This window comes from Solanum dulcamara, chromosome 12, assembly GCF_947179165.1.
Source record: "Solanum dulcamara chromosome 12, daSolDulc1.2, whole genome shotgun sequence".
In the NCBI taxonomy this organism is placed as follows: domain Eukaryota; kingdom Viridiplantae; phylum Streptophyta; class Magnoliopsida; order Solanales; family Solanaceae; genus Solanum; species Solanum dulcamara.
Genome location: NC_077248.1, coordinates 19,418,707 through 19,437,515, shown reverse-complemented (window position 1 = coordinate 19,437,515; position 18,809 = coordinate 19,418,707). Strand labels below are relative to the sequence as shown.

Below are 18,809 nucleotides of genomic sequence, written 5' to 3'. Positions count from 1 at the left end.
AATCACACGTTCAAGTGCTATATCAAAGTTAGCTAAGGAAAGATTCAAGAATGTTCTGAAATAGTCCGCATAATATGACATTCCATAATTTTTAACATAACGACTATGACGTAATCAAGTTACTCTTAATAATCTATAGCCACAACACTTCATCGAATGACCTTCTAATAGTCCACCAATTACAACAACACTATAGTCTTAACTACTCTTAGTCCTTCAATTCAACAAGAACAACAACACACCCAAAACAGCCCTTAACTAACAACGTAAAGGGATGCCCGATACTCTCACGAACACCTACGAACATGCCAAATGGACCATCTACATTCATTATACATTACTTAATACATTATTTTCGTCTAAGTTCATGAACTACACCAGCAACCACACATTAACAACATCACCTTCTTATGTGCAAGAAAATTACATTAACATCATATAAACTTCTACAATAGCCCACACAACAATTATAACTTCCACTTTAACCATTTAATTCCTTCTTTCTCATTACATAACCCATGACAATAACAACCAAAATATTAATCCAATTCAACTCACCTACTTTAATTAAAATAGCCCCTACGGCTTCAACAACATTCCAACACCCACATACATAATTTCATATATCCAATTCACGTTTCCACATTCACAACACGTCCAAATTTATCCTAAGACATATAGAAGTGATTAACTCTTACCTTAACAAGTTAGCTTCTTAAGTTGGCTGAAACTTATGGATTACACATTAGGCCTTCTTGCTGCTCCAATGATTAGTTCACGTTGTTATCACCTCTAATTGATCGAAAACTACCTTAGAAAATTTATGTGGGGATCAGAATTTGGGAGCATTATTTGCTCAGCCATAGCCGTGAGTTTCCATGGCTTGGACTCTTCTTCTTTCCCTCTATATTTCCAATGGTTGAAGATGAAATAAATGAGCTTCTTAGTCATCAAATTGGGTATATATAGGTTGCCTAGGGATTGGACACGTTTCCACCCTTATGACATGTGTCCATTGTTGATATGTGTCCCATTATCATCAACACACCAATCATATTCTACCACATGTCTTGGTGGGGCCCACTTAGTGGTCTAATTAAGTTAATTAATCATAATTAATCACTAATCTCCACTTAATTCCTGCTACAAGTTTGTAAGTAGTTGCATCACCTACTTTTCCTTTTCATTTAAAATGCATCCCACATATTCTAAGCAGGTGCATCACCTACTTATTTTTTCCGTATGTTAGCAATTACTCTTACCTTAAGAACCTGTGTGATCCTTGCTACTTAAGCTAGACGTGTAATCAAGTAGCTTAATTATGTAAGACATCCAAACTAATAGCTTAAGCAAGTAGGTCTATTACTGTGACAAATTATTTGGCCTCGAACCCTTTTCAAATCCTTCCAAACCTATTTCAAACCATCACTACCCACATAGAACTAGTCTATGCAAAATATGAGGCATTACATCCTCCCCTCCTTAGGATCATTTTGATAACATTATGGATAACATGGATCACATAACAACTTTAGAGGAGCTTAAAAACATTCCAATGTATAAAAGTATGGGATATAACAATAGGTATTTTCTAGCTTTCATTAATGATGCTTCTCGAAAGGTATGAGTGTACTTCTTTAAGACAAAGGACTAAGCTTTTGACTATTTCAAGATATTTCATACCATGGTAGAGCGTGAAATGGGAAAAAAAATTAAAATGTTTTCGCTCAGATAATGGAGGCGAGTATACTTCCAAGGAGTTTGATTCCTTTTGCAAGAAACAAGGGATTCGACATGAGAAGATGGTCCCACACACCTCACAACACAATAGAGTAGCCGAGAGAATAAATCGGACAATCATGGAAAGAGTCATAAGTATGATCAGTATGGCAAAGCTGCCTAAGCCATTCTGGGGAGAAGTTGTTCGCGCCGCCTTCTACCTAATCAATCGATCACCAACAGCCCCATTGAATTTTAAGGTTCGAGAAAAAATATGGTCCGGTAAGAATCCCTCATATTCTCACTTAAGGGTATTCGATTATTTAGAACATGCACATGTATCCAAGGAGCTCAGAAAGAAACTTGATGGTACAACTATACCATGTATCTTCATAGGCTATAGAGATAAAGAATTTGGATATAGATTATGGGATTTAATACAGAAGATGATGATCATACGTAGAGATGTTGTATTCCACAAAAACCATACAATAGAAAATATTGAAAAGCCCACAATGTCTCATGAAAGAAATTTCAGTACCCAGAAAGTTGGTCCAGATCCACTATCATTACAATTTTCCACAAATAGCATAGGGGAGCATGAAATAGTACCAAAAGCAAAAAGGAGGATGCTCGGGAAGGGGGAGGCACAAACCCCTCTAGAAGCTACAAAACCATCACAAGGGAACGATGATGGTACACCTCCTGAAGCTAATAATCAACAATTTTGTCGATCTGAACAAGGTCAGATTCCATCAACTCGATACTCAGAATTCGAGTATATTCTGCTTACTGAAGATGGAGAACTAGAGAGTTTCCCTGAAACTATATCTCATAAGGATAAAGAAAAATGGCTGCAAGCAATGACCGAAGAGATGCACTCTTTACAGAAAAACAACACTTATGAGATTGTGAAACTTCCACAAGGAAAGAAGGCACTAAAGAGCAAATGGGTATTTAAGCTCAAGAAAGATGGCAGCGAAAAGGTGGTGAAGCACAAAGCTCGGTTAGTATACAAAGGATTCCTACAGAAAAAAAGAATTGACTTTGATGAAATATTTTTACCAGTTGTAAAATTGACTTCAATCCGTATCATCCTTGGATTGGTAGCTAGTTTGAATTTGGAGCTTGAACACAAAATATTTCTTCATGGTGATCTAAATGAAGAACCCTATATGGAGCAACCGGAAGGTTTTAAAGTTTTAGGAAAAGAAAACCTCGTCTATAAGCTTATGAAAAGCTTATATGGCCTGAAGCAAACACCAAGGTAGTGGTACAAAAAGTTTGACCCATTCATGGTAAGTCAAGGATATAAAAAAAGTACTGTAAATCAGTGTGTTTACATTCAGAGATTTTTGGATGGCAATTTTGTTGTACTTCTACTTTATATGGACGACATGTTGATCGTCGGACAACATGAAACAAAAATCAAACAGTTGGAGAAAGAACTCTGTAAGACCTTTGAAATGAAAAACTTAGGTCAAGCTCAACAAATTTTGGGATTGCAGATAACTCGAGATAGGAGAAACAAGAAGTTATGGCTATCTCAAGAAAATTATATTGAACGGGTGATTAAACAATTCAATATAAGTAATGCCAAACCGGTAGGTGTCTCTTTGGCAAATCACTTCAAGTTGAGCAAGAGTTCGTGCCTCTCATCCAAGAAAAAAATTGAGGAGATGTCTACAATTCCATATTCTTCAGTAGTTGGAAGTCTGATGTATGCCATGGTTTGCACGAGGCCAGATATCGCACATGTGGTAGGTGTGGTGAGTCATTTTCTTTCTAACCTTGGAAACAAACATTAGGAGGCAGTTAAGTAGATTCTCAGTTATCTTAAGGGTACTTCAAAATCAAGCCTGTGCTTTGGAGGAGCTGATCTAGTCTTGGAAGGCTATATAGATTCAAATATAGCTGGAGATCCTAGAAAATCAACTTTAGGATATCTTTACACTTTTATAGGGGGAACTGTGTCATGGCAGTCAAGATTCCAGAAGTGTGTTGCAATATCCATAACTGAAGCAGAGTATATTGCTGTAGCGGAAGTTGGTAAAGAAATGTTGTGGTTAAAGCGGTTTCTCTAAGAATTAGGGATGAATCAACTAGAGTATAAGATACATTGTGATAGTAAAAGTGCTATTGGTTTAAGCTAAAAATCAATGTATCATTCTCGAACAAAGCATATCGACATTCGCTATCACTAAATACGTGAGGTGATGGATCAACAACTGTTGAAACTAGTAAAGATCCATACGAAGGAGAATGCAATGGACATGTTGACAAAGGTGGTCACTCAAGAAAAGTAAGAGTTGTGCAGAGACATAGTTGGAATAACTTTCAGATAGTAGTTGTGTTGGAATGCAGCTGAAGGGGGAGAATTGATATGTTCAACAGCTATTCTAGAAGCCCACAATTCCAGAAGCAACACATCATTGTTGAAGCCTCCATTGTTGAATGGAAAATTCAACAACTAACCACATTTTAAAGGTTATAAATAGAGCATTATGTTTCACTTGTAGAACACACAAAAAAAAATACAATCCTGAAAGAGATTGTGAGAAGAAAAAAGTGTTTGGTGAGGTTTTTTGTAGAGAGAAATTCTTGTTGTAAATTCTATGTAATTCTGTTCTTGTAAAATAGAGTTGTTTTTCCTCCTAAATATTCTTCATAATGACCAGAGAATCACAACAACTTTGATACCCATTGTGTCGAGGGCTATTTGGCATCTCCAAACTATGAAGGCAAAGAAGAAGAAATTTGAGAATTACACGGACAACAAAAGTTTTCTTTAATGTCTAGATACTTATGTTCTGCTCAAATGCTGTGTATTAGTAGATATAAGCTAACGACATGTTTCATACATGAATGTTTTTGGTGAAGAGAAATTTGAGAGACAACAACACATGAAGTTTCACATGGTTTTAACTTCTCCATAATTGTCAAAGTATTCAGGCCATAAATTGTTGCTGAACAACACTAGGTCCCTCTGCTTCTCATGATTTGGAACAGAAAACACCCTTAAAATTAAGAGCCACGAGAAAGGATGAAATTGATGACTTAGTCCTGGACCACTTGGTTTTAAGATATGAAAATGGGATTGAATAAATGCATCAACCACTTTGATTAAAATAGACAACCAGCAATATCCATAATTCTTGAGGTCCTATATTAAACAAAAGCACATGATTCTGCCTTCCCTACTTATCTCTGGTTGGCAACTTTAGATACAATTCAAATTAATTCTCTAGCCTCAACTATATATAAACTGCTTCAATGAGCTGTATTGATCATCAAGCAGGTAGAACTTATTCAAACCTTCTAAAAGATCAAGAAATTTTTTGCTTATCTATATTTCAAGGAAATCAATATGATCAGTGCTATGAAACTCATCAAGATGGCAAGAAAATGGCAAAAGTTTGTGGCGAAGCAGAGAAAGAGAATTTCTTTTCCAAGATCAAATTACAATGATGCAGAGAGCTGTAGCACATCATCTTCTGTTGTTGGAAAAGGGCATTTTGTGGTCTATACAACTGATCAGAAAAGATTTGTTTTTCCTTTTTCTTATCTTCAACACGAGGTAATCGGACAACTATTGCACATGTCTGAAGAAGAGTTTGGACTTCCAAATGACGGCCCTATCACATTACCTTGTGATGAACTATTCATGAACTACATCATATCACTCATCAAAAGTGGTGTTGCAGCAGATATTCAGAATGCTTTGCTCATAGCAGTCGCTTCCAGCCGATGCTCATTAGTTTCTTACCTTCATGAACAAAGAAACCCGCAATTGCTAGTTTGTTAAGCTAGCTGTGATAAATTTTGTAGTGGATACATAATACTGAACATGGGTACAAAATATTAACATCTAATTATTCATCAAAAATTCCATATTCTTGTCTCCACACTGTTTATTTTTTTATAATTTGCCAAATTCTGATTGCATATCCTCTCTCTCTGGTAGTCTTGCATCTAAGAAAATATAATTTTTGGCTTTCGCAATCACTGGGTAAGTTGATATGCTCAATTCAAAGAACATAATGTCAGAAGCTTCATTAAATCATTCTTTCCAACAAAAAGAAAAGACTATTGACTTAATTGCAAAAGTATGCACCAGCACGCATTGGGCTTCCAAAAAGACTAATTTCAACAAGATGATTTAGAGGTCGTTTGGATTGGCTTATAAGCTACTTATAAGCTATTTTTAACTTTTTTTGAATGTTTGGATGACCAACTTAAAGTCATTTTATGCTTAAAATAAGCCCCAATAATTAGTTGAGTTTATTTGAATGAACTTATTTTAAGTAGTTTATAAGTTGAAAACAGCTTATAAATCAAAAAAAAAAATTGGCCTGCACCTATTTTTTTTTATAACTTATAAACAGTTTTCAACTTATAAGTTGCTTAAAAATAAGTCAATCCAAACAGGCTATTAGTTTCCTTCTTGTAAATGTTGTCTTCTAAATAACGTTTTCAACAATATTTAACTTGCCGTTTTCAGTTTACAAACTATTGCATGAATAATACCAATTGGTACTGAATCCCAAAAGTGCTGTAGAACAATGTAAAGGGAGGTTGATCCTTTATTGCACATAGGAATTCTTGATATTATAACAAATAAGTCAAAAGAAGAGCAGAGAAGTTTGCAAGAGGTCTAATGTTCTCCTATCTACATGGATCAGAAAACATAATCTATCATTGAAAAATCAAGTCTTCATTCAAAGGTCTCAAACTCTAACACACTGATGTTTGCTTAATATCTAAAGTGCTTGTAAGCCAAAACAAGATAACCAGCTTACTACTTTTTGACTTAACAACTCTTTCCGTTGAGCAAATGATTTACTTTTAGGGTGTGTTTGGTATGAGGAAAATGTTTTTCATTTTCCTGATAAGGAGAAAAGATTGTCCCGAGAACATTTATGTATAAACTAGGCAAACAATATGACTTCAGAGCCCCATATTTTACCACGATACCATAACCCTGTCCCAACCTGACGCAGGATCAGCCCCCAACTTGAGACCTGACCCCCGACCCCCGACCCCCGACCCCCGACCTAAACTAAATCAAGAAACTGACCTCCACACTAGCCTAGGACACGATCCTGACCCTGAGCGAAACTTGGGACCTGACTTTGACTTGGGACCCAACACAAGGTAGAGAAATTCCTTGTCGGGTTAATTCTGACCCATACGAAAGGTGTCACAATCTAGGCAATAATAACAACAAAGAACAGAAAGAAAGAAAAAAGGAAAGAGAGATAAAGACAGAAGTAAAGACGAAGGAGAGAAACCAGACAAGTTGCCGGAGCTGAGACAATGTTGGTCTTTACCAATTTTATCTTTTCTCTCTTAAGTGAATAGACCTTTTGTCTTTACCCATTTTACCATTTAAGTACCCATATTTTAAATGGGCAATATGAGAGACTCATATTTGACCCGTTTTAAAAGTATCAGGAACCAACTCTTTTTAAATGAGTTAAAATGAATGGATATCATATATATTATCCAATTTGTCAGCCCTAATCATAGTTTGATTTCAACTAACTGAACAAAGTATGAATATTTTTAATATATTTATAAAAAATTCTTAAGTTAAGTTTTGTTGATAACTAGGAGATCCAAAGAAGAAAACTCACGGCGGTTCATTAGAATAGGTGGCCTAAACTTAAAAATGAGTCTTTTTGTTTATTTAATATTTTTGGGATAATGAACAAGTACCACCTCCAACTATATATCGCTAAGATACACCTAAACTAAACTAAGGTCCTATTACCTCTTCCCCCCCTCCGAACTCATTTTTTCGTCATTTCATGCACATTATTTTCCTATGCGGCACACTCTACCAACTTTAAGTGTAAAACATGCGCGACTCTACTTTTTTTAATTTAAATAAAAACCTTTCATTTTTCACTTAATACTATCAAAATATTCCACGTTGAATGTCATTTTCCATTTAACTTTAACATTTCAACTTTATTAAAATCTTTTAACTCGATTCTTTCCCAAAAATCTTTTTAACTTTATCTTTTTGCTTTACCTTTCCCTTTCCCAAAATTGAAACGTCATTTTCCCAAAGCTAGAGTTTCAATCCATTTCCAGAAATCCAAACGTTTAGATTCAAAATAGATTTTGGTACTTTGTGTTCGAAGTTCAAGGGCTATCTAATCTTCATCGTGGTCGAGATCAAAGGTGTCACACCCCGATCTTAATAGGGTGTGATAGGCATCCGACCCCATGCTCGGAGCCGAGCGAACCTGTTACCTCATATTACATACTTAATCTATTTAGACTTGTACATAAAAAATAAAAAAAAATAGCTAAGCTTTGCGAATCTTGCTTTCCAAAATCTATCATCCCATAAAACTCGTGACATACGACATAATAACATATTGACTGGTGACGCCGCTTACAAAGCTGACACTCTATACCCACGACTCTGTCTGCAAAGTCTCTAACTTCGGACGAAACACCATAGCGCATACACTCTAACTAAGCAACACTCCAAGAACAAGTGGAGTTGCTAACCCCGCTGGAACATCTTCTATAATAGCTTCTACTCATCTGGGTGTACCTGCGTGGCATGAAACGCAGCCCCTGGAGAAAAGAGGGTCAGTACGAGTAATGTACCGAGTATGTAAGGCATGAAAACCAGCATAACAAAGAACATAAGGTATGAACAACCATATCATAGAATCATAGAACATATAGTAAGATAAGAAAGTAACATGTACATATGAGTGCCTTTTAGGCTGGATTCCATGCATGCTTGTCTTTTCCTTTAAAAACATTTCTTTTTCATATCCATAGAAAATAGAACATGTCATATCGCCCACATATGTCCCGCGTCCGGGCATCTCGCGTTCGGAATGAAAATTACGCCAACTGACCAGGTGGCAATGCGTTTATAGCGCCACATAGGAACCTTCCCCATATCCCCTATATACATATACATATACATATAGACAGCATGCAGGAGAGCTCAACGAAAGTCATGTATCTATCGGAGTGATGGAAGATCGGTAACCTCCGATTGTATTATAGACTAACCATGGCCGCTTTGTCTCACCTTGAAGGAACAATTATTATAAGATGAGACTATCAACGAAGGATAATATTAAGAGAACGTAGAATAAGGTCACAATCTCGTAAGGCGCCAAATCGTATACATATGCACATAGGACCAATTTTCAAGACTCGTAGAATAATCGGAATGAGCTATGATTCAAAAAAAATTAAGACAAGAATCATGTCAAGTACCTTTCGAAAATTACCATGGATTATATCAAAATAAAACTTTTGAAATCATATACCTTTCTCTATTGTTTTTTATTTAGTTGTGCATGTATGGGTGCACCTTTTAAAATAAAAAGACAAGAAGACAAAGATGAGTTGGGTGTTGTGTCTTATAGTAATGATAGCTTGGGTGTTGTGTGAATGTGTTTGTATGTGGTCTTTTGTGTGAGGCTATAGTTTCATTAAAAGAATTTGGTGTGTCTGTGTAGGGTCATAGTAAAATAACTTAATTCTTAGAAGAAAAAATAGGTTGGGTGTTGTGTATGTGAGAGGTCTGTATGTGTGGGGTTATAGGTCTGTATTGTAGGGGTTGTAGTAACGTTAAAGAACTCACTTTAATTTACTTGAACTGCTTGGGTATCTGTTTGCCCCTAAATTCTTATATTTTAATAGTGACTTGTACTTAGTTATTGACTTGTGCTTACTTATTAGTGACTGAATATCTATCAATTAGTGACTTAACTATAGGTGTGTATGTGTGTATTCTATTTAGTGACCTGTATTTAATTATTAGTGATTGGATATCTATCAATTAGTGACTTAATTATATGTGTATATCTGTGTATTCTATTTAGTGACTTGTACTTAATTATTAGTGACTGGATATTTGTTATAGTGACTTAATTATAGGTGTGTATGCGTGTATTTTATTTAGTGACTTGTACTTAATTATTAGTGACCGAATATCTGTTTATTAGTGACTTAATTATAGGTGTGTATTTTATTAGTTACTTGTACTTAATTATTGGTTATGTTTATGCATATAGATATGAGTAGATTTACATTCATTAATTTAAAGTTTTATCATGGTGGGCCTTATTATTTGAAGGTAAGGAAGCAAGATATGTGGGTAGGTTAGTGAGTGAATATAAAAATATTGATGTGGATACAATATTCTATTTTGAGATTAAAGACTACATTAAAGAGCTAGGGTATAGCCCAAATTGCAAATTTAGTATCCGGCCACCTAATAGTTGCATCTTTGGAGATATTGACAATGATGATATTCTCTTAGAAATGTGTCATTGTTTGCAAAGTGAGGCTACTTTGGATGTATATGTGAGCCTGAGGAGGAATCTGGTGTTTTAATAAAGTGGGAACCACTAAAAATAGTGCTAGTCAAAATCTTAGAGATAATGAAGTAGGTGAGGTTGCTTTAAATGGGGTAGATGTATCTCTAAATACTACCTCAAATATTTCTTCTATATCAGATCCAATAGTTCCAATTAATGATCCATCAAATTCTGAAGATAGTGACTACTCTGTGAAAGGATCTAATGAGTCAACTGATGATAGTGATGATTCTGAAAATAGCAAACTGATTAGAGATGATAATTTTGGAGGTAATGTTCATGAGGAGTTAGTAGAGCTTAGGGATAAGAATAGATCCTTTTTAAGTAGAAAAAGAAGGGAGAGAATTCCTGCAGACACCAAAGAAGTATCATGCAGAAATGTCGGACTAGACCTTGGGTTTGATGAGACTTTTGTTAGTAAAAAATCTTTTGAAGGTAGGCTAGGGGATGATGAACCATATTATACAAGTTCTAATGCTTGTATTTTTTGAAACTCACACAAATGATAGTTGTCTTGAGAAAGGTGAAAAAACGAGGTTCAAAGTTCAAACTACCTAGAACAAAAAAAAGGAAAAAACAAACCACAAATAGTATCAGATTTGATCCCAATAATAAGGAGATTGTGTGACAGTTGGATATGATTTTTAAAAGTGTGAAAGAGTTTAGATTGGCAGTCACTAAGTATGCAGTTCAGATAAGGCTTCAGATTGAGAAGTATGTGAATGACCCAACTAGAGTAAGGGTGAAATGTTGCAAGGAAAATTGCAAATGGTTATTATATATAAGTCTTGACAAAAAACAACTAATAACATTGTTGTTAGGACTTATATTCCAGTACATCTATGTCAGATGACCTCTAGAAATTACTTGTGCAACTCTAAATTTCTGGCCAGTGTTTTTAAAGATAGAGTAATTGAACAACCAAACATCAGAGTGTTCATGCAAGAGTTAATCAGAAAGAAATATAAGGTGAATTTTGGTAAGACCATAGCTGGAAGTGCAAGAGCTAAAATTCGTAATGAAACTATGGGTGATCATTAAGGAGTTTGGGAGAATTCTTAATTATAAGGATGACCTGTTAAGGTCTAATCCTTGGAGTACTTGTGTGGTGAAGCTTAGTGAAGCTAATGAACTTGGTAGGCTAGTATTTGAGGCATTTTACATCTACTTTGAAGCACTCAAGATGGCATTCATTTCATGTAGAAAATGTATTGGGTCGGATTGCTTTTTCTTGAAAAGAGAAGCCAGGGGTCAACTACTTATTCCAGTAGCCAAGGATGGCAATAACCAAATACTTCCACTTGCTTGGTGATAACGTTCAAGTATATCTATCGAAAGAAATATAGACGATCGTTAGCAATATATTTACCCAACTAAAAGTCGGAATCGATCCCATAGGGAATAGGTTGAAACAAGTCTATTAGCAAATATTTTTCACTTGTAGTTTCTACTTCTTGAAAATAAAAGTGCATAAAATAAAAATAGGGGTTTTGGTTTTGATTGAAGAACAATTACAATATAATGACAAGTAAACAAGATTTAGTTTGTAAACATTATGAAGACTAGGCTAGGTTTATGTTCCCATGACATAACGTAATAGACAAATCATATGCATGATATTGTAAATTTATTGCATGCAAAATCTAGCGAGTTAGGTGACATCTAATTCACCTTCAGGTCCTTCTTAGGCGTATTTCGTTCATCTCCTCTCGGTCTCAAAATGTGTGCTTTACTAATCCTCGCTCTGGATCTCAGAGTACTATCTCCTCCCGGTCTTAAGTAACTTAGATAAAATTTTGTTCTTTAGAATTTTTGTTGTGATAATCTTTTCCTAATCACTACCTCCCTCCCGGTCAAGCAATGAATATGGGCAGGTTCTCAATGTGTGCACTCATTAAGAAAGACCTTTAGACAAAGAAAAACTATAATATATGCAAGACAAATTACAAAAATCAATCCTACGTTTGCCTACTTTGTTATGTTGTGGGATAAGCCTTGAAAAATAGATCAATAAAAGATGGAAAAATCATGCGTATAAGGCTATCAACGAATCAAACTTACAATTGAAGAATAAAATCTTGATTCAAATCACCAAAATAAAAAACAAAATAAACTAAGTGTTGTGTTCTTAGACAAATCTGTCCAATCGCGTATTTGATGAAGGAAATCCTTGAAAATTAATGTTCGATGTCATTCAATGTCGACTCAAAATAATAGGAAAAACATTTCCTTAAACCTAGAAAAAAGTGGTGTATTTATAGAAGTTGAAACCTAGTCATAAACTAAGTAGGAAAACAAACCCTAATAGAGATAGGAAACCATGGCCTTGTTGTGTAGCGTGGCACCTAGACTGTCACGCCCCGGGAGGGTACCCTAGACGTAACCGGCACTCAGAAACTATTTCTGGCTCCCAAGCGAACCACATAGCCTAATCACACATCCATTCATTCATTCAATCAGCAGGAGATTTGAAAATAAAGAAATAATTTGGCGGGCAATCCAAATCAATGATCTAACTCAAGAAAGAAAGGCCATGAGCCAACAAATCAAACTCCAATCTTTGTCATTAAAATAGTTCGACAAAAATAATTCAAGAAAAGAAAATACTCAATCGACCCATCACTATCTAGTATATGAAGCCTCTATCACTACTATCTATTTGGTGCCAATGACATGTTCATGGCTACCTTAAACTAAAATGAAAAGGGCTAACTCGATGCAAGAATATTATAAGCGGTGTCCTCCGAATATAGGAAAGGACTCACCAATATGCTGAGTGTGTATAGATCCTCGATGATGCTCCTATTAACGATCTCCTAAACTTGTCTTTGCATCATGAAACAATGCAGGTCCAAATAGACGTCAGTACATGGAATGTACGAGTATGTAATATGGCAGAATGAAACATACCTCAAGGGAGAGTAACGTTGGTTCAAATATCTCAACTCAGAAAGATAAGAAAGACTCAATCAAGTGTCATAAGTCTAAGGTAAGAATACAATTTTTTTTGACAAAGACCAATCCTATACCATACAATCCAATCCAATCCAATCATGTACAATACAATTCAATTAAATCATTCACAATTCGATCCCATCCAATCATGTATAATCCGATTTAATCTAATCATATCGTATATCCAATCTAATAATATACCCTTCCATCGTACACTATCCAATCACATATCATATAATCCAATCCATCGCACATCACCTAATCCGGTCTTATAGAATTAACTCAACAATCAACTCAATAATCAACTCAAAGGACTCAACTCAATAAATATGCAAATTAAATTATGCAATGTTTTACAATCCAACTCAATCATCAACCAATCTCAATCGAACCAATCATATCATGCACAAACCACTCAATTTGGGAGTTTCTCTAACCGACAACAATCCCACCACCTATATATAGGTGATGCACAACGAGTCACGTCGTTGCTCTGTCCGTTCATACTTGCCAAGGTATGAACGGCTCAAACCAATCATGGATCCGTCAATCAATCAAGTCCTATCATTTTAGGACAATAAAATAGGGAAACATCCGACACGGTATAATCCCTTCCTACGTTGGCGGCGTAGTTTATGGGATTCGAGTATGGACTATACTCTTACCCAATTTGGTGCTCAATACTCCTCCAAAGACTCAATACACGCATAGCTATTAAGTGAGTAAAATATTTAAAATACTCATTTAGCCTCATCGGACTCTTTCAAATCAACTCATTTAGTCTCATTGGACTCTCTTCAAAACTCAATCAAATCTGGCCTCATTGGACCCTCTTTCAAATCGACTCATCTCCAATCATCAAACTCTTCTCTTTAAAAATATATATAAATCTCAAAATTTACATTTTTAAGAAAAATAATGCTCAACTCATTTATACTCCAAATACTCATGTTCAAAACTATTTAAAAGACTTCTCAAACTCAAATCATGCTTAAACTCTTTTTAAATAGTAGATGAAAATAATCATCCTTTAAAACTCAAAATAGTATATGAATAGTTTATGCAAAAATGCTCACAATCATTTATTTAAAACTCCTTCTCAAAAGATCATTTATTTTCAAAATGCTCATAAGACTCAAATCAAATCAAATTATGCAATTCACATATCACATATCACATGATCACATTAGACTCCAATCTACTTCATCACACAACATCATCATCAACATAACCTCTTCATTCACATCATCGTCAAATATCATCATTCACATCATCATCAAATATCATCATCAAATATTCATCATTCAGATCATCATCAAACATCTACTCCAAAATCCTTATTTAATTTCTACATTCCATTTATAGAAACAAAAGTGACATTCTAGCTCTACCAATGTTTCAATTCTTTTTATGTCATTCACATTCATAACTATTCCAATTCATTCTTTTCATTCCAATCAACACATATACACACACCATCCATCTCAACTCAAGACAAATTATGACCAAAGAAATCTCATCTTGGGTTCATGTGAATAAAACATGAATCCATACTCTCAACAAAACTCAACTCAAGAATATCATCAACATCTATAAATCTATATACAAAGATACATTTGAAATCAATAATATAAAAGATAACTATTTAGTAACTCAAGTCATTAAAATCATCAATCAACTAATAGTACTTAAAAACATTCTATAGTTTAGGAAAACTTTCAAGAAAACCTTCTTAGAAGGTTCAACTCTTTCACAACTCCTATCCAACACATCTATGGGCATATGGAAGAAATAAATCCATATTTTAGGTTAGCCTTACATACCTTGTTTGAAGACTTTGAAGAACCTTGATGTTAGGTCTTCAATGGAAGGCTTGAATTCTTGGAACTCTTGAAGGCACCCTTTGTTGGAGGAGGATTTGAAGAAGGAGAGGAAGAAGAGAGGGAAAATTTCTAGGGCTTTTTAGAGAGAGAGAGAAGCTGAAAATAATGGTCCAAAATGCTCAAGGATGGTGTATATATAATTTGGAAAAAGTCCAAGTTGCCCCTCTTCAAAAATCTGGAAAATTGGCAAAAACCTTGCTAGCGCTATAGTAGCCCGTCGCGCCACTGCAGAGCCAAGCCAAAATAGGCCTAAAACCCTGCACATCTAATAGTGGCGCGTCGCGCCAAGGACCAAACTACTGAGGCTGTTTTCTGGCGCTATAGTGGCGTGGGGCGCCACTGGAGCGCCAAGCCTGAATTTCGCCCAGGCCTGAAATTCCTGCAGTACTAGTCTGTAGTAAAATGGGCATAAATTTTGACTCCGGATTCCAAAAATTGCAATCTTGGTGGAGTTGGAAATAAGACTCAAAGACCTTTAATTTGGTAGGTCGTGGTCCACCCAGTTCATTATATTCTAGGATATATGGTCGTTTGAAGTTGACCCTTATACTAATTCGTCTGAAAACTTAATCGATTGGAGTTCTTTGGACTCGACTTGGTGTTAGAGATCCCTTATGACCCCTAAACACATCTAAACACTTCGAATACTTAGTAATTAATCCTAACTCATGTATAGAATTACAAGTCCTCCGGTCCGAGTCTACCCACATGTGAGGAAATATTCGAGTCTTTGCGGAAAATAATTCGGGGTGTCACATAGACGGTACCCACCACGGCCAGTAGTGAGAACCACGACCCGTGGTGAGGCCTCGTGGTGGTTTCCTTTGACATTTGGTGTAGGCCTATTCAATACGGCACCCACCACGGCCAGTAGTGAGGCCCTATGGTGGCTGACTTAGCCATTTTGTTGCCTGCCTTAGCTCCTAGTCGATGGACGACACCCATAACCTGGTGTGGTGTGCACCACATCCATTGAAAGGGCTTGTGGTATGTTTCCTTAGCCACTTTTTGGATGCCTTCTCCTGGACGAGGTCCTTCACGGACAGTGGTGTGCACCACGACCCTTGAAGGGTCTCGCAGTGTGCACCAATGGTCCAAAACTCGTTGTTACACTTTCGTACATCCCATGTAATGCCTTTCATGCCATGGCCTGTGTCTTCCTAAATTACTCATTCCAAGCTTCACCTAAAAATTCGAAGAAAGTTAGTCCATTAGCCATCAACTCATGCACACCTTTTTTTCCTGAAAACTAAGCAAAAATGCATATCAAACTAACAAAATGTGCTTGAGTACTCTGAATAACTCTATGTTTTGAGCATTGTAAGTGTCATATTTTAGTGACACATCAACACCCTCAACTTAGAATCGTTGCTTATCCGAAAGAAATAATGCAAAATAAAATAAATGACACGCAAATACAAACACCTAATAGGAATTATATAGTATCCTTACAACATAAACCACATGCCCGACTTCACTTATACAATGCACTCATGCTCTAACCAACTTGCAAGGATTACTTTATGACATCATATTATTCATAGTTAACCAAACTAATGCAAACAGACATGTACTAGTCAATGTAGTATCCAAACAACACAATCATAATGCCCTCACCACAAAGAAGTCTCACATAGTGTATATAGGAAAAATGGAGAGTAGAACAAAACTACTCACACTCTCAAAAGAAATTCAAACAATGTAAAAGTACAGACCATAAGCTTGCCCTTATTTTCAACACTTTAGCTCTTGAACAACTACAATAAGACTTTTTAGGCTTGTAACGTAGGCCCGGGATAAGGTTGGATATATTTAGGATAAAAGTGACTACTTTCCCCCCCAGACGCTACTTTGACTTAGCTACTTGTTTTCAACCCCCCAAACTCTTTTATTTCCCTTATTCACTCATTCTTTCTTCTTCGGAGTGGTTTCCACTTTTGTTCATTCTTTTGCTTTCTTTATTACTCATTTTTGCACTTATTTTCTCTTTTACTTGCAGCCACAATCCATGCTTTTCTTTTTTTCTTGTCACACCATTCTTTTAATACCCTAACTTTTCTACTCCTCCCTATAGTAGCCACCCTCAACTTGGGCTTTGGCCTGAGTTGAGGTGCACATTGTCGTAGGAGGGACCAGGGCCAAAAAAAAGATTTACAGACAGAAAGGAAGGTGAAATGTGGCATGTCAAAGAAAATGTCTATTCAGGCTCAAACTTTTAGTTCAAAGGGCACAATTTTATTTGGTCGGTCAATTTTAGGCTAAGTGACTAAATATCAACAACAGCCCGTGATCCTGTCCTAATCAAGCTATGCAATTGTTTTAGTGAGACTAACCGGACAAGTTCTGGCTTACGAATGCATCAATCAAACTACACAAATTCAGCTCATATACACATGGCGATGATCTTATGCTATTTAGTACTAATCAACACAGTCATAATGTAATAACCCTTTTTATTAATGAAGGGTTAATTAGTAATTTTAACCGATAATAATAATTATAAATAGAATTAAAAGGGAATGGGCCAAGCCCATTTATTTGTTTCGGATTACCACGCTTTAGTGATAGAAGGAATAGGAAAAATAGGGTAGTTCATTCCATAGTTTTGGAAAAAAAAACGCAGCAGATCAGGGCAAAAGATTTGGGTGTGCAGGATATTAAGGACTGCTATAAAGAGGCCATAGCCAGGTATTTAGCTTTACCTTGTTCCTGTAGCATGAGAATATGGTGTGTTGTGGCTTGGGTTAAAGAGGTGTATTACATGTTTTAGCATAACTGGAAAGAAGCGAATTAAGCAAGAATGAATTTTTTTTAAAACAAAAAAAAAATTGTTGTAGAAGACCTTTCTTTTATTTGTACTGATGCAATTGGGATTTATATCATTTTGTAAGATATAATTGTTATCTTTGTAAAATAATAAGAGGGTATAGGATGATTGAATGGGAAAATACTTTCAGAAGGCTACAAGTTCTTTAGCATGTAAAGAGTACAGCTTAGAAGAATGCAAACCTGGAACTACTAGACCACTGTTTCGGTAATATTGTCTATTTGGTGAAGTGTGCTGCTGTGTTTTGCTTTATATGGGCACACAAGTTAATTATTTGATTTAAGCAATAGACTTTAATTTTGGACCCTCATTGAAAAGTGAAAATATAGAAGATGTTCATTGAAGGGGTTTTTGCCTATTCTAAATCGTTCGGGGGAAGTATCAAATGGAATTACAAAGAGATAGTACCTGATGATGATTATGTAATCAAATCTAATTGATTCAGTAACTGAATGTAGTAGTTAAATACTATAGTAAGAACCCTTGTAAAAGCTTCAGACTTGCTCTTTTTAGGCTACGGTTTGGAGGTTCTTTTAATACTTTATTGTAATCATAAAGTTCCTCGAGTATGACTAGTAATATATATTGATTTTTAAGTGAAACAAATAGGTTGGAAGCTTATAATCCTTGTCCTTTAATTTATGGCTTAAAGCGTGAAGATATTAAGGCTAAGCTTTAAACTAGAAAGTTAGGGATATTGAGACTTGACCTCGACTAGCATAATTGATATCATTGATCAATATTTTTGCATAGATTGAGGCCATTAGGAGCTGTTTGGTTGATGTTCTAAGCGTACAAGGTTGTGGGACTTGTTTTTAGTAAGGTAAGTGAGACTTTAAGCTTTAATGCTTGCTTTTCAAATTTGTTTTTAAAAAATATGTTTTCTCCGCCTGGTTCATGTGTTGGGACAAGCGTGTGCTTGGCTGAATTGGTGGTCTTTGATCAGCCGTAGATATGCTATTTTGAGAAGAATATCAAATATTTTTATAAGTTATATGCGGCGTGGTAATTGGATATCTTTCTTGGTTATCGTAATATTGTTACTAGGGGCATATCTAG

The 18,809-nt window shown here is 35.6% G+C and overlaps 1 protein-coding gene across 1 annotated transcript; it reads left to right on the top strand.

Annotated features, from left to right (window-relative positions):
* The first annotated feature begins 5,029 nt into the window (after positions 1–5,029).
* Positions 5,030–5,565, top strand: LOC129877334 (auxin-responsive protein SAUR68-like). Its single transcript, XM_055952830.1, has one exon. The coding sequence runs from the start codon at positions 5,087–5,089 to the stop codon at positions 5,522–5,524; it is 438 nt and encodes a 145-aa protein (XP_055808805.1). The 5' UTR covers positions 5,030–5,086; the 3' UTR covers positions 5,525–5,565.
* The last annotated feature ends 13,244 nt before the right edge of the window (positions 5,566–18,809 follow it).

Excerpts from the sequence above, each read along its gene's own strand:
- LOC129877334 (XM_055952830.1), top strand. The coding sequence starts at position 5,087 with ATGATCAGTGCTATGAAACTCATCAAGATGGCAAGAAAATGGCAAAAG.